At 40.4% G+C, this 14292-nt stretch overlaps 1 protein-coding gene across 1 annotated transcript in view; it reads left to right on the forward strand.

Moving 5' to 3' along the window:
- The window catches only part of ITGB3BP (integrin subunit beta 3 binding protein), a 49590-nt gene that overhangs the window by 8782 nt on the left and 26516 nt on the right, over nucleotides 1-14292 (forward strand). Inside the window, exons 3-4 of the mRNA XM_054981886.1 lie at nucleotides 259-394; nucleotides 4632-4707. Coding sequence (XP_054837861.1) covers nucleotides 259-394; nucleotides 4632-4707 — 212 coding nt within the window. The remainder of the gene's footprint in view (nucleotides 1-258; nucleotides 395-4631; nucleotides 4708-14292) is intronic.

Consider the following 14292-nt stretch of genomic DNA (forward strand, 5'->3'; position numbering starts at 1 on the left):
TGGCCACTGTGCCTAAGCCTCGGACCCATATTATTACTTTGGAACATAGTTTAGTCTGTGAAAACAGGAGTTTCTGGGAGTTAATCCAGAGTTTGTGGGGTCACCTAAAATACATTAAGGGATGTGCAGCCCACCCCTGTTCTCGAGAGATCTGTATCAAGATGAAATAGAGGGGCAGCAAAGTGGATAATTAAATCTGAAAGGGAAAATGTACCTTTTTCACTCCATGTTTCTTATGCAGCTTTTATTGTTTTTTAGGGGCCTGCAACACCACTGGTGAGAAAGAAGAAAAATCTCAAGTCTTATTCACCAACAACAGGAACATGCGTAATCAGTCCATTTTCAAGTCCCAGGAGCAATAATGTACGAGAGCACAGAAATGATCTATCAAATGGTTAGTTGAACATTCCCTTCTAGTTACAGCAGAATTTTTCTGGTTGTTGGCCAAGTAAAATTCTTGATTTACTAATTTATTTCTTTTATTATATGGTTTTTCTCCCCTCCCTCTTATCGTAAATTTGGATCTTTATGGTGAAGTCCAACTTTTTTAAATCATTCAGAAATATATTTACTGAAATGAACAAAAAACTTACTTTAATAGGACCCAACTTTTTTCTGTATTAGGTGGACAGAATCTGTCAATCCAATGAATTGTGCAGTAATGTAATCTGCTACTTATAATTTATCGTATTTAAATACCGTGCACAGGTATTTGTTATGTTAAAGGAGCTATACTGATCTGTAATGCTGTAGAATTTTAATTGTAATTAATTTCCAACACCACATTATCTGTACCTCTGTAAATCATCTAACATTTTAGAGACAGTCTGTACGATTGTATGTGCATAATCTTTGGTAGTCATATGAAATTGTATACAATTAACAATGTACATTTGCAGAATACTTTGGCACAGTGTTGTTCTAGAATACAAGATGTTTTACTGCTGTCTTCTATGAGTTATCTCCGTCTTTAACAAGTCATAATTATTTTTTCAGTCTGTTTCTGAACAATTTTCAGAATATTTAATGTGAAGTATGTTAAAAGCTGCATTTTGACAGCATACCATTTCTAAAAAATATTATTGATGAACTTTCAGGATCCATGGCTGAAAGTCTGAATGTCGAGTAGTGTTTCAATTCTAAAGATTACTTTCTTTTGAGATGTACTGCTGCTTTTTGTGAATGCAAAAGCTTCTATATTTAGGTTTTGCAACTTAGCTTGGTTTCACAGCTATGAGAGGTTGGCTGGAGCACTTTTTCTCTAGTTAAGAAGACTTGGCATTCTGCCTGTCAATGAGATTTTCTTAGTTATCCTTGAGCTTGCTAGAGAAAGCTGTATTTATATCCTATGTCATACTTTCTCTCACAGACATATTCTCACTCAGAGCTTCAGAGAATGACTAGCAAGTACTTGCACCTTACTGTTGTGTGTACCTCTTGTCTCATTGTCTACTTACGACAAATTGATCTTACTTTAAATCAACTAGTGGTTCTGCAAGATTCTTAAGAATATCTACTTTACCTGCCTTATATTCTGTTGTAATTGTATATAGACACCGAGTACATATATATAGGCCTCAGGCTCTGAGTCCTATTACATAATCTCAAGCTTCCTGTGCTTCTAGTTTCATCAGTGAGTTACAGTCCAGCACTCAAGTATCAAGAGAAGCAGCTGAATGGAAAACATAAATGGTTCGATCCATCATTCCAATATTCTTGCCTCCTCACCAGCTATTCCAGGCCCAGGAAAGTTTATTCTCAGAGGTGTGGGACATGTATGAAGCAATAGCCATGCGGGTCAGGAGATTGCAGTGGCAAGGAGAAAGAGGATGCTTGCTGTGTAAGTGGAACCCCACTTAAGGAAATGAAAGAAGGGCCCGACTTTGCCTTCAGAGCGTAGGAGAAAGGTTATGTTGTTCCTTGTGTAAAAGCTGGCACTTTCACTGGTCTTTCATGCATAGAGTGGCTATGCAGACCATTTCAAATGTTACAAGTTAGCATGCACCCTAGAATATGTGAGGAAAAGTATTTTCAACTCATGCATATTGATAAAATGAACGCATACATTCATCTCATATGTTCCAGGATACAGCATAAGCAGAAATAGTGCACATGAGTACATAGTGTACCCAGTTCAGAGAAAGTTAATTTCACCTAAGCTATGTAAAAAGCCATGGACTTAAGTCATAATTAGCTTGTTCCATTGACGATCAGGTTTTAAATCAAGTTTAAATCTCAAGTTTTAAATTTTAAATCTCATTATTTAGCTGGAGCCAAAACTAAATGTGCTTCATTATCAGTCCTGAACCAAATTGGACAGTCTTCTAGGCAGACTGAAGACCAACTTCCTTTCTTAGTGTAGGAAGAAGAGCACAGTTTCTGATTCATTTTGCTGAATTTACACAATGGTATTGTCAAGGAGAGACACTGGCTTGAAAAGTTATGTACATACATCAGGTAGTGAAGTGAAAAACAAGAATGGACATTCCTGTTTTGGTTGCAGGCAGATATTTCTGGTCTTTCACTCGCATACTGATACTTAAGTATCTTACGCTACAATTGTAAGCAGAGTTATGTTCTTCTCAACTCAATAAAGTCAACTCTGCTCAAGATGGCACTGGTAATATCACTTTCATAAGTATTCGATGCTGTGTTACTCTAACAGAATACAGATAACACTGTGGGGAGAAAGGCAGTGTGGCCAGTTGGCAACTTATGTGCCTTTGTCCAGTTGATCCTGTCCCATTAAATGATCCTGTCTCATTTATGTATATTTAATATCTAAAACAATGCCGTATATGATTTTAAAACTCAAATGCTGCTGTTAGTAAATGTGCATCTCTCTTTTTTCACCATTCATTAAGTGGTTTTAAATTTTTACGTGTGTGAGAGATCTGGTGGATTTTGCCCATGCTTTATTTCTGACAAAAAGGGGGAAGTGCCTGAAGGCATGAAATGTCTGTGTATTGGGATGTCAAAGGCAAAGGTGAGTGTGCGCTATATTTCCATATTGTAATTAAATATGGGCATAAGGGAACAGTCCTTTTGCACATAAAAAGATGGATCACGTGTTCATAGCTGACATTTAGATGGATAATTATTCAGCAAAGTAGCAATACCTTCCTCTTTCTAGTTTTACCAGGCTGCAAAATGGTGGCAACACAGATTCCAAGCTGTCACTTAAAGACCTTTCCTTTCCTCCTACTACATGTTTTCATGTATTTTTTAATCTTATAACTTAATGTTAATTATTTTGTTGTTGATATACTTACTAACATAATGACATGTTTCATTGAGCCAAGTGTATTACAGTAAACTCTGAAATTACTGCTTATTTTAGTCAAATGCTTACCTATTTAGGTTCCGCTTTTCTCTCTTTTTAAGCAAACCTTGGCATTGTGCTTTCATGACTGAATACAAGTTTAAATAAAAATCTATTTTGACATATTTTAATAGAAATAATGTTTGCTAATCATGTTCTTTAATGTGTTTTCATAATGCATGATGAACACACATTTCTCTCTTTCTGTGAAAAGAAGTAGTCTCATGAGAGGTTGCCATTTGCCAATCCCGGGTTGGGAAATTCTTGGACATTTGGGAGTAGAGGCTGGGGAGGTAAGAGTTTGTGGTTGGGATGGGTCTCAATTAGGTATAATGCTATAGAGGCCACCCTCCAAAGCTGCCATTTTATCTAGCAGAACTGATTTCCGTAGTCTGGAGATGAGTTGCAGTTCCAGGAGATCTCCATGCCCCAGCAGGAGGCTGGTGACTGTACTTGCAACTGAAGATCCATTAAAAGTATTACAAAATGTAAAACGATTCAATCCTTCCTTAACTAAGCAGAGGAAATAGTAGTAAGAAAATGCTGTTTAGTGAGGATGTGTGGTATAGGTGGTTGTGATGCCATCTCAAAGGTGGATGCAACAACAAACTTCTGTTCTGTCCATTTTGCCAGTATGCCTTCTTTTAGGGGATGATCTTTCCTTCACTTCTGGTTCATGATTAATCGCTCTGTTTTTTATCTTTCCACATCTATTCTTTTCACATGTTTGTGCATTTTACTGTTTTTTCCTTGGAAATCTATTCACGTTTTAAAAATTAATGCCTGTCTCTATCCTCTTTTGTTTCTTGGAATTTATGATAAATTATTTATCCTATTTTTGTGCAATCTGGATGCATTTTGATTCATTATCATTTTTTCCTGCAGCATAGACTGTTGTTCACACTTGTAGTTTTTGCCTGTCTAAAATATACTGCTCACTGTCTGTTTTTTTTTATTCTTTCCTGACTCCGTTATTATAATTTTATTAACTTGATTTCTTGCATCATTTTCTTGTATCTGCTTTGAGTTATTTTTGCATATTTCTATTTTTTTCTTTGCAGTTCATTTTCTCTTCTCCCTTTTACATTAATTTTTATTTATAAAATGAGAACTCTAATCAAATATGTTAATGGGAAAAGGAACTTGTTAAAATGGAATATGAGAGAATTCTTTATGTTTGGCTTGTACAGATTATAGTAAATGTTGCTGTAGGACAAGTAGCATTTTCCAAGTGACTTTTCTGCCCTACAGTTAGTGCATAAGGGAAATAACGTTTTTATTCCAAGCTCTCTAACATCTTTATTCCTAGGGAGCAGAAAGGAAGTCCATGACTTGCTGAAGAGCTCATCCAAACAAGGACAACTTCAAGTGGAGAAGAATGACAAGTAAGCTTAGCTGACAGTGGTAATAATAATAATAAGAAGAATTGCATTGCCAGAATACTATGAGACATGTAACAGAGGCATGTCAGCAATCTTGGGGTTTAAGGCTTCTGTTATCAAGGCAAACCAAGTGCTAGGCTGAAGCAGGGCAGATCATCTGCCCCTTCTTAATTTCACATTCTGAGGGGAAAGTCAATTGCTTTGGTGGGGTCAAAGTCAATTACTGTGGAGGAACAGCTAAAGCTTCAGTGAGATTTGGGCATACCAAATATTTTCCAGCTTGCATGCAGTTAGTCTGATGGTGCTACTGTATGGATAGGCTTTTTTCAATGCAATGTTTGGGGAGTGATTGGAACTGTCCCTAAGGGGAATACATACTGCAGTTACAATGTTCAAAGTAGCAGCAATAGTTAGCTGCCAAGAAAACGCATACAAACCAACATGCTAATAGTTTACGTGCATTTCCAGGCTCGTTACATTCTGAAGAAAAAATATATAGTATATTTTACTGGTATAAGTGCTTATCCTTGCATGTGGCCATCTGTTATGTTACACTGGTAATTATTTATTTGTCTTTATGAAGAGCAGCTATGATGTTTAAACCACTATAAAACAAGTCATAAGATAATTCAGTGTATGTTTAAAATCCTGTGCATTTCCTTGGTGGTTAATAAGTACAAGAGAGAAACATGATGAGATCCAAGTCTTTTTCGCAGTGGCCCTTTTCGTTGGCTCTGGCCCTGTACTGCATCAAGTTCTCTCCAGACTTCTGCATATGTGGTCAAAATACCCCAATTCAGTCTCCAAATTGCTTCCCAGATGTTATTGCATTCTGCATGGGAAAGACTGAAGTGCAGAATGCTTTCTTAGCTCTTCTTTTTATCCCCCTGCATTCTGACTGGTTGAACAGCAACCAGTCTAGTTTTTTCTTTTTAATTTTTTTTAAAATAACAATGTTGCAATGTCACAATGTGGGTGTATTAAAAAAAAAACCCTTGCAAGTTTCCTAAGCCTATAAGCTTCAGTATGGCAAAGAAATTTTAAGAATGGACTAAAAAGTGTATTGTGTATTGTCATGAACTGGCTGTGCCAGGAAGGCCTAGCCAGGCCTCAGAAGCCTGTTAGCAGTGGGAGTAGGCCTGCCTACAATTCCCAGGAGCCCCTGGGCCGTTTTGGCACCCTTTGGGGCCAATCAGAACACAGGTGGCTAGTGCTATATAAGTCTTGGAGGGGAAAAGCCTGTGTTCTTTCTCCAAGGGAGCAGGCCAGAGGAGGTTTCTGCTAGGGGGAGAGGTCCTCATCCAGGTAGGGTGAGAAGACAGGCCTGGCAGACAGAGGGGGATTCCGCATGATCAATTTTGATCGGACTTTCTGAGCAGTCATGCTGCGGTGGAGTCCTACGAATCCACTTCTCCCCGATTCCACATTAGGCTTTTGTTTCGCACATTTCATCGGCTCAAAGTCCATCATGCGGAATTTTTGACAGGATAAAAATCGGTTCCTCATCACTTTTTCTGGGGGAAGTGTCGAATGATGCACATCTTCCTTTTTTTTTTATTTTTTTACCCAAAAAAAACGTTGCTACACATAAACGTTGCATCAAACCAACACATTAGAAAAAAATTTCTCACAAAAAAAAACGTTGCTACACATAAACGTTGCATCAAATAAACATATTGGATAGGCCAGAGCACTTCCCGCCGATATTGTGGAAGAGTATTGGCTATTGACATTTGGAGGGAAAATTGTTACCAATGACCCCGCGTCTATCTTTCCCGCTTTCTTTGTGAGCAGTGTGGTTTAGTGATAGGTGTTGTGTTGAGGACGGTCTCTTTCTCCCTCCATGAAATGCCTAGACCACTAGTTGAATGCTGAAGTCCCTCCATCACACTTTCACTCTACCTCAGAAGCTGTCAGCGAGCAACAAGTAACAAATTTGGCGTGTTGTAAAATGGACCCGTTATTGGTCAGCTGTTGTCATGTGACACAGGATATGTTTTCTGCATAGATTTGTAGAAATGTTGCAACGTTTTTTTACATTTTTTTTTTAAAAGGGGGAAGGGAAAGGGTAGTGGGTGTAGCTTAGAAAACATGACTGGCCAATCAAATTAAGTTGATTCAAAGGGCGAGAGAAAAGGGCAAGGGTGGGGAGAACATCAGATAAAGAATTCCGCATGATTAAAATCCCTAATCTGCTGCGCATGGACAAATAAGTCGGGGGAAAGTAAGATGGAAAAAAACCGGACAAAACGTGCAGTGACTTCGAATCTGCTGCTAGGATTGCCTTCCCACGTGTGGAAACACAAGAAAAAATCGAGGTCATTTAGAAGCTGAAGCAGGGAAAACCATTTGTGCGGAATCACCCAGAGGGACATTGAGTTCAGTTGCACTTGGGCCTTTTGTTTGTTTTGCTTTCACCCCTCTATTGTTGCTAATGCACCTTGCTTGTTTGTTTATTTGATTGATATTAACTGACCTCTTTGTAAAGAAATCCTTTTGTTTATTGTTACTGTGCTGGGTCCTCACGCCTGTTTATTGGCCAAGCTACAGAGATCAGAAGGGTTGGGAGGGTACCCTGGACCTTCCCAAGGGACCCTAAATCCCAGAGTGGTGGCAATGTAAGGTGGCTCACCCCACCTGAGGCATGACATAGTGGCTGTAGCGGTGGGATGGACTAATTTTGGACCCTGGTAAGGCAGAGTGACATTTGGCTTTGAAGAAAAACAACTTTTTTTTTTTGCTTTTGGCTTAAGGAAGCCACATTTGCTGAAGGTGCTTGCAAGACCAAGTAAAGGTCTGGTAACGGTGTGGTGAAAGGGGTTTTGTTTATGTTTTAGCTGTCGGGTCAACCGGATAGTGAGGCTAGAATAGGTAGTGCATGCTCCTCCAAACTGGGAAGACAAAATCAGAGGACGCGCCTGTTCCTAGAAGCAAGACCCATGCAAGGGCTGCTGGGCCCATGTCTGAGAAGGAAGAGACAGCCAGAATAATGGAGCCCCCGAGTGAAGAGGTCTTGCGTCTTCAGCTGCAACTTAAGCAGGCAGACCTTGAGCTAGAGAAAATGAAGCTTGAGAATGAGAAAGAGAAAATGAAGCTTGAGATCCAAGCTCGCTTAGAGCTGGAAAAAGAGAAAATGAAGCTTGAGAAAGAAGAGAAAAGAGAACCAAGCTCGCTTGGAGCTCGAAAAAGAAAAAGTGAAGTTGGAAACAGAGAATGATGCATGGGCTTGAGATGGCTAAGCTTGCAAAGGGTCTGCCTCCTCCAGATGCCCCGGTGAAAGAGGACCGTTGGAAGTACCCCTTTTACAAGGAAGGAGAGGACATCGAGGCCTTCCTGCAGAATTTTGAACAAGTCTACATTGACTACAAGGTCCCCCCAAAGCAGTACATGGAAAAGCTGAGACCGCACTTGAGTGGTGTCCTGGCTTCAGTGTCCAGCCAGATGGAAGGCGAAGAGAGAACAGATTACAAGCTGTTCAAGCAAAAAGTCAGAGAGAGAATGGGATTCACCAAGGAAGGGACCCAAAAGCACTTCAGAGAGATCAGGCTTTTTTTTTAAAGTTTTTTATTGGATTAGAAATATTTTAATGTCCATTACAATCAATTTCCTTTAAAAAAATTCCAATTCTAACCCCCTCCCTTTCCCCCCCCCTTTTGTTGACTTCCAACAGTTTTCCAACCCCTTATCTATTTTCCCCTACTCATTTCAAACTTATTTTACCTATTAAACATATACTTTCACTCTCTTCTAAGCTTACCTATTATATCACAATGCTGTCTCATTTCCCTTTCCATTTAACTTAACAACTAGATAATACATTTCTGGCATATATTCTTCAATAATCATTTTGATATCCTGTACTCTATCTTACTCATTCTGATCTCCTCTGTATTGAACAAACAATTTATTCCTCATTATACATAACTTTAAGTACATTATAAACATTTCATACCTTCAATATAGGTCAATCAATTTAACCCATACTCCATATATTACTCTTTGTTTTATACTTTAAGCATAAGTCAATCAATTTGACCCATATTCTGTATATTACTATATATTTTCCCCTACTTTCTTGTATTCATTCATTTTGATCATACAGTTTCTCCATTATACCATTATCTGCCAGCAATGAGATTAATCAGTTTCTATCCCTAATAGTCAAATAAAATAATTGCTTAGATATTTTTCAACTCTCCCCCCCCCCCGGTATAGTCACTTCTCTCTTCTTTTGTTATATTTCAGTAATTTTCAAGCTGCCACAGTTCTCCTCCCACCTCCCATTTTTTCACCAAGTATTGTTTCAGCTTCTCCTAGTCCGTGTTAAACTGTCCTGGATCAAGGTCTCTCAATCTTCTTGTCATTTTGTCCATCTCCGCCATGTACAGCAATTTATAAATCCAGTCCTCGATGGTTGGCACTTCTTGTACTTTCCACTTCTGCGCGTACAAAAGTCTAGCCGCTGCCGTCATGTAAAATAGCAATGTCCTGTATTGTGCTGGAATATCCTCCATTCCCAAGTTCAGTAGCAGGAGTTCTGGGTTCTTATTAACTTGAAATTGTAAAATCTCACTTATTACTCTTATTATTTCCCCCCAGTACTGCCTAGCTACCTCACAAGTCCACCACATGTGATACAAAGATCCCTCATGTTTTTTACATTTCCAGCACTTGTTAGACATATTTAAGTTCCCTAGCGCAATTTTCTTTGGTGTCAAATACCAACGATAAATCATTTTATAGACATTCTCTTTAATGTTAGTGCATGTCGTAATCTTCAACGTATTTTCCCACAAGTATTCCCACACCTCCATTGTTATTTCTTTATTAAAGTTTATAGCCCACTTCACCATCTGCACTTTAACTGTCTCATCTTCAGAGAGATCAGGCTTGAAGGTAAAGAGTCCTCCCCACAGTTAATACACAGACTGGGAAAAGCCTATGACTTGTGGGTGGAAGTTGCAGAAGCCAAGACTCTGGCTGATGTCGAGGCCCTGATGTGCATTGACCAGTACCTGAATCGTCAGTGCCTGCTTGTGGACAAGAGTCCTTCTACTCTTCAAGAAGCAGGCCAGTGGGCGGAGGGACTGATGGAAGCCTATGGAGGGCAGAGATACAGCATTCATCAAGACTGGCATAAGGGGGGCGGGTTTCAGCTCCCAGGGAGAAGGAATCTTGGAAAGTTAGCTCCATCCCTCCCTACCCTAAAGCCTCAAAATAAAACGGCATAACAGAACTTAAAAGTGAATAAAGAAATATGAGCAAACAAAACCTTGAGAAGGAAAAAATGAAGGCAAATGCTTCAAAAAAGCTTCAGGAATTCTTCCCAGCCTTGCAGCAAGCAACAGAGAAGAAAAGTGCAACATCCAAAATGGCTGCTGAAAACAGCAAGGGTAAGAATAAACTACCCAACTTATCTAGCTCAGCAGACCCAATACTAGCCAGAATGCTTGCTCAGTTGGAGCAAAAAATTATGAATAAAGTCTCAACTATTCTTCAACCCTTTGTGGAACAACTTGCTGAAATAAAATTGGCTATGGACAAAGTAGCACAAAAGGCTAATTGTGCCCTTATATTAAGTAATTCGCTGTGCTCTGAAATAGCTGTTTTACAGCAAGAAAATAAACAGCTACAAGAAAGACTATTACAATTGAAAATCCAGACAAAACAATCTAACCTTAAATTCAAAAATTTTGATGAGAAGATATCTGATAATGCAGATCTACCCTCCTTTTTAGAATAATGGCTGTCACAGAATTTACAACTTGAAAAGGGAGCAACTCCTATAATCAACAAGGCTTTTCGCCTGGGGTCACAAAATAATCCAAAGTATAATAAACCAAGAGATATATTAGCCACAATCCCAAACTGGAAGACAAGGAGCAAAATACTAGAAATAGCAAGAAATAAAGGATCAATCCCCTACAAAGGGACAAATATTCAAATACTTACAGACTTGCCATCCACAATATTAAAGAAAAGAAAAGAACTCAGATCTACAACAGAAGCATCGTAAAAAGCCCAAATAAAATATAAATGGATTGATTATACACATCTTCAAGTCAAAATACAAGATACAGTCTACCAAGTTTTAGATCAGGAAGCTGGAAAGACATTACTGCAAGATCTTGGCATTGAGACTTTTTCAATCAGAGATAGAATATCACAGAAAAGAAAAATGCTCAGTTCGTTATCACCCTTTAAGGAAAAAAAGACCCAAGCAAGACACATTTAACAAGAAAGAAAAAAACAGACTGAAATGTTAAAATCCAAGTTGATAGCAAACTAAAATATCCTGTAAAATGTTATGACTGTAAAATCAGATCAGATTAGATGCATGGTAGGGAGGGAATGGAGCTCACAGACAGGGCCCCCAGTTATTTACAGTTCTCCAAGTTGGTAGTAGTAGGCCAAATAGTCTATGGGGGGTTACTCTTGGGCTATAGAGAACTGTTATTAAGCAACTTAACTAATCCAATTTAAATAGCACTATTTAGTTAAGTAAGAGGGGACAGAGGGAGAGGGGAGAGGAAAGGGGGTTAATTTAGCAAGGTTTATAAGGGTTACAATAATTAGTATATATTATCATTGGTTCTTCAATTAATATCTGTAATCGATGGGTAAAAGGTTTGACTTCATAATAATACTTATTTAATCATTATTATATATATTGAAAATATCTTCTTTAAACAGTATTTTTATTAATAATCTAATCATTATCAAAGTAGTTCAGTCGTCTATGTTTATTATATAAATCCTCTATAATAAGGTTAAGATTTAAGTTATCATTTAGTATATCAACCTTTAATGGAAATCCAAGTTGAAATATTCATTTGTAAGAAAATACATGGTTACAAGGGCATGTAAATTATTACTAATATGTAACAGAAGATTTCTTAGTTATCAATGTTTAATGACTTTCTCTCAATATTGTAACTAATTTTGTTCATAATTAAAGAAAAACTTTTTTTAAAAAAAGACTGGCATAAGTCCCCACCCCGGTTCAGAAAGCAGCCAGAAGAAAAAGGACAGCTGTCCCAGCAACAGCAACCTGTTTCCCCAAGTGCTGATGGGAAGTCACCCATGGTGGAGAAGAAGGTGCCACAGTGCTTTACGTGCAACCAGTTGGAACAATTTCAGAATAAGTGCCCCAAGGTCGGGACTGACATGCACCACATGATCCCAGAGAGGCCTCAGACTACTTTGCCTGCATTTGATCCAGAGTACATTCCCCAGCACCACCGGAAGAAGGTCATGGTGGATGGCTGTGAAGTTGCTGCTTGGCAAGATACTGCTTCTCTCCTGACTACCATCCATCGCTCTCTTATCAATCCCAAGTACCTCCTCCCAGGAGAAGAAAGGAGAGTAAGGCATTTGCACGAAGCAGAGGGTATTGTGCTGCCCATCGCCCAGGTACTGATTACTTCTGAAGGTTGGAATGGACTTTGGAAAGTTGCTGTGCACAATTATACCCCAGTGGCCATGTTTGTGGGAGAAGACTTAGCAGAGCATGTGCTCCAGGAACCAAAAGAACACGAACTACAGTCGGCAGAACCTGAGGCTAACCAAGAGGGAGATGTGTACACGCACTTTCTGAAAGACTTTGCAGACGTTCCAGAGGAACTTGGCAGATGTGCTGGAGACTACGTAGGTGTGTTAACCCACATCCAGACTAAGAAGCTGCAGCCAGCTGAATCTGCACCAGTGACTCCTCCAGATGTTGTGGAAACATCTAAAGAGGTAGCGTCTCCTTCAGTTACCTCAGCTGCTTTCCAGAAGGAGCAAGAGGAAGACACAAGTCTTGAGGAAGCCCGTGAACAGGCAAGGAAGGATCTTCCCCTCAGTGCAGTCAACCGATCCCGGTTTGTGATGGACAGAGGCCTGCTGTACCGTGAGTCCCTTTGACCAGGTGACCAAAGTGGCTGGAAGCCGCATCGTCAGTTGGTGGTACTGGTCCAACATCGCCTCCGACTCATGAGCCTCACCCATGATCACCCTGGCAGCCGTTCGGGAGTAAAAAGAACCAAAGACCGGCTGAGACAGCAGTTCTATTGGGAGGGGATGGGCAAGGACATTGCCAGGTTTGTCCAGTCCTGTGAGGTATGCCAGACTGTGGGGAGGGCCCTGGATAAGGGTAAAGCCCCACTTCAGCCTCTACCTGTGATTGGCACCTTTTTTGAGAGAGTGGCTGTTGATGTGGTGGGGCCCTTGCCAAATAAAACCCTAAGGGGGAAACAATATATATTGACTATTGTAGACTTTGCAACTCGCTGGCCAGAAGCTGGGACTCTTAGCCGTATCGGTGCCAACGCTATTTGCCAAGCATTGGCAGATATATTTGCAAGGGTGGGTTGGGCCCTAGACGTTCTCACAGATGCTGGGACCAATTTTCTTTCGAGGGTGATGGAGAAGCTGTGGCGCAGCCATGGGGTTAAGCACTTAGTGACTCTCCCCTATCATCGCCAATCCAATGGGTTGGTGGAAAGGTTCAATGGGACCCTCCAGGAGATGATTAAGAAGTTTGTAACTGCACATTCCAACAACTGGGACTTGGCTTTACCTCAGCTCCTTTTTGCCTACCAGGCAGTTCCACACTCCAGCTTGGGATTCTCCCCGTTTAAACTGGTCTATGGAAGGGAAGTCCGTGGACCTTTGGAATTGGTGAAGCACCACTGGGAGGGTTCCCTATCTTCCCCAGAGACTAATGTTTTAGACTTTGTGGACAAGCTTCAGAACTACCTAAAGGAAGCTTTAACACTAGGTCATAATCAGCTGCAGGAAACCCAAGGTAAACAGAAAACCTAGTATGATAAAAAGGCCAGGGAGCAGGTTTACCAACTTGTGACTTAGTTATGGTGCTGAAGCCTACAAAGAGCAATAAAATGGATGCTTCCTGGGAGGGGCCTTGCCAGATCAAGGACCATATGGGGGAGATGAAATATGTAGTCCAGTCACCAGACGCAGACCTTCCTTCCCAAGTTTATCATGCAAACTCCTTGAAGCCCTATCATTCTCAGGAAGTTATTGCTTGCCATCTTATCCCAGAGCTGACAGAGGAATTTGGGAGTCCTGAGGGCATGTGCGTGGGACTTCCTAGTGATGGCGGGGTTGAAGAGCTCACCTACTCTCCCTTACTGTCTAAGGACCAGTGGGAAGAGGCTAGGCGACTGTGTGGTGAGTTTGCAGATAAATTCTCCTCTCGACCAGGTCATCATTCTCAGGAAGTTATTGCTTGCCATCTTATCCCAGAGCTGACAGAGGAATTTGGGAGTCCTGAGGGCATGTGCGTGGGACTTCCTAGTGATGGCGGGGTTGAAGAGCTCACCTACTCTCCCTTACTGTCTAAGGACCAGTGGGAAGAGGCTAGGCGACTGTGTGGTGAGTTTGCAGATAAATTCTCCTCTCGACCAGGTCGCTCTGCAATTGCAAAATATTCCATCTTCACAGGAGATGAGCCACCCATGGCTGAAAAAGCTCGCAGAGTTCCCCAAACCCAACGGCAAACCATCAAGAGGGAGCTAGAAGAGATGCTGACAGCAGGAATCATCAGGCCTTCCGAAAGCGCCTGGGCATCGCTGGTGGTGCTTG

Source organism: Eublepharis macularius, chromosome 5 (assembly GCF_028583425.1).
Source record: "Eublepharis macularius isolate TG4126 chromosome 5, MPM_Emac_v1.0, whole genome shotgun sequence".
NCBI lineage: Eukaryota > Metazoa > Chordata > Lepidosauria > Squamata > Eublepharidae > Eublepharis > Eublepharis macularius.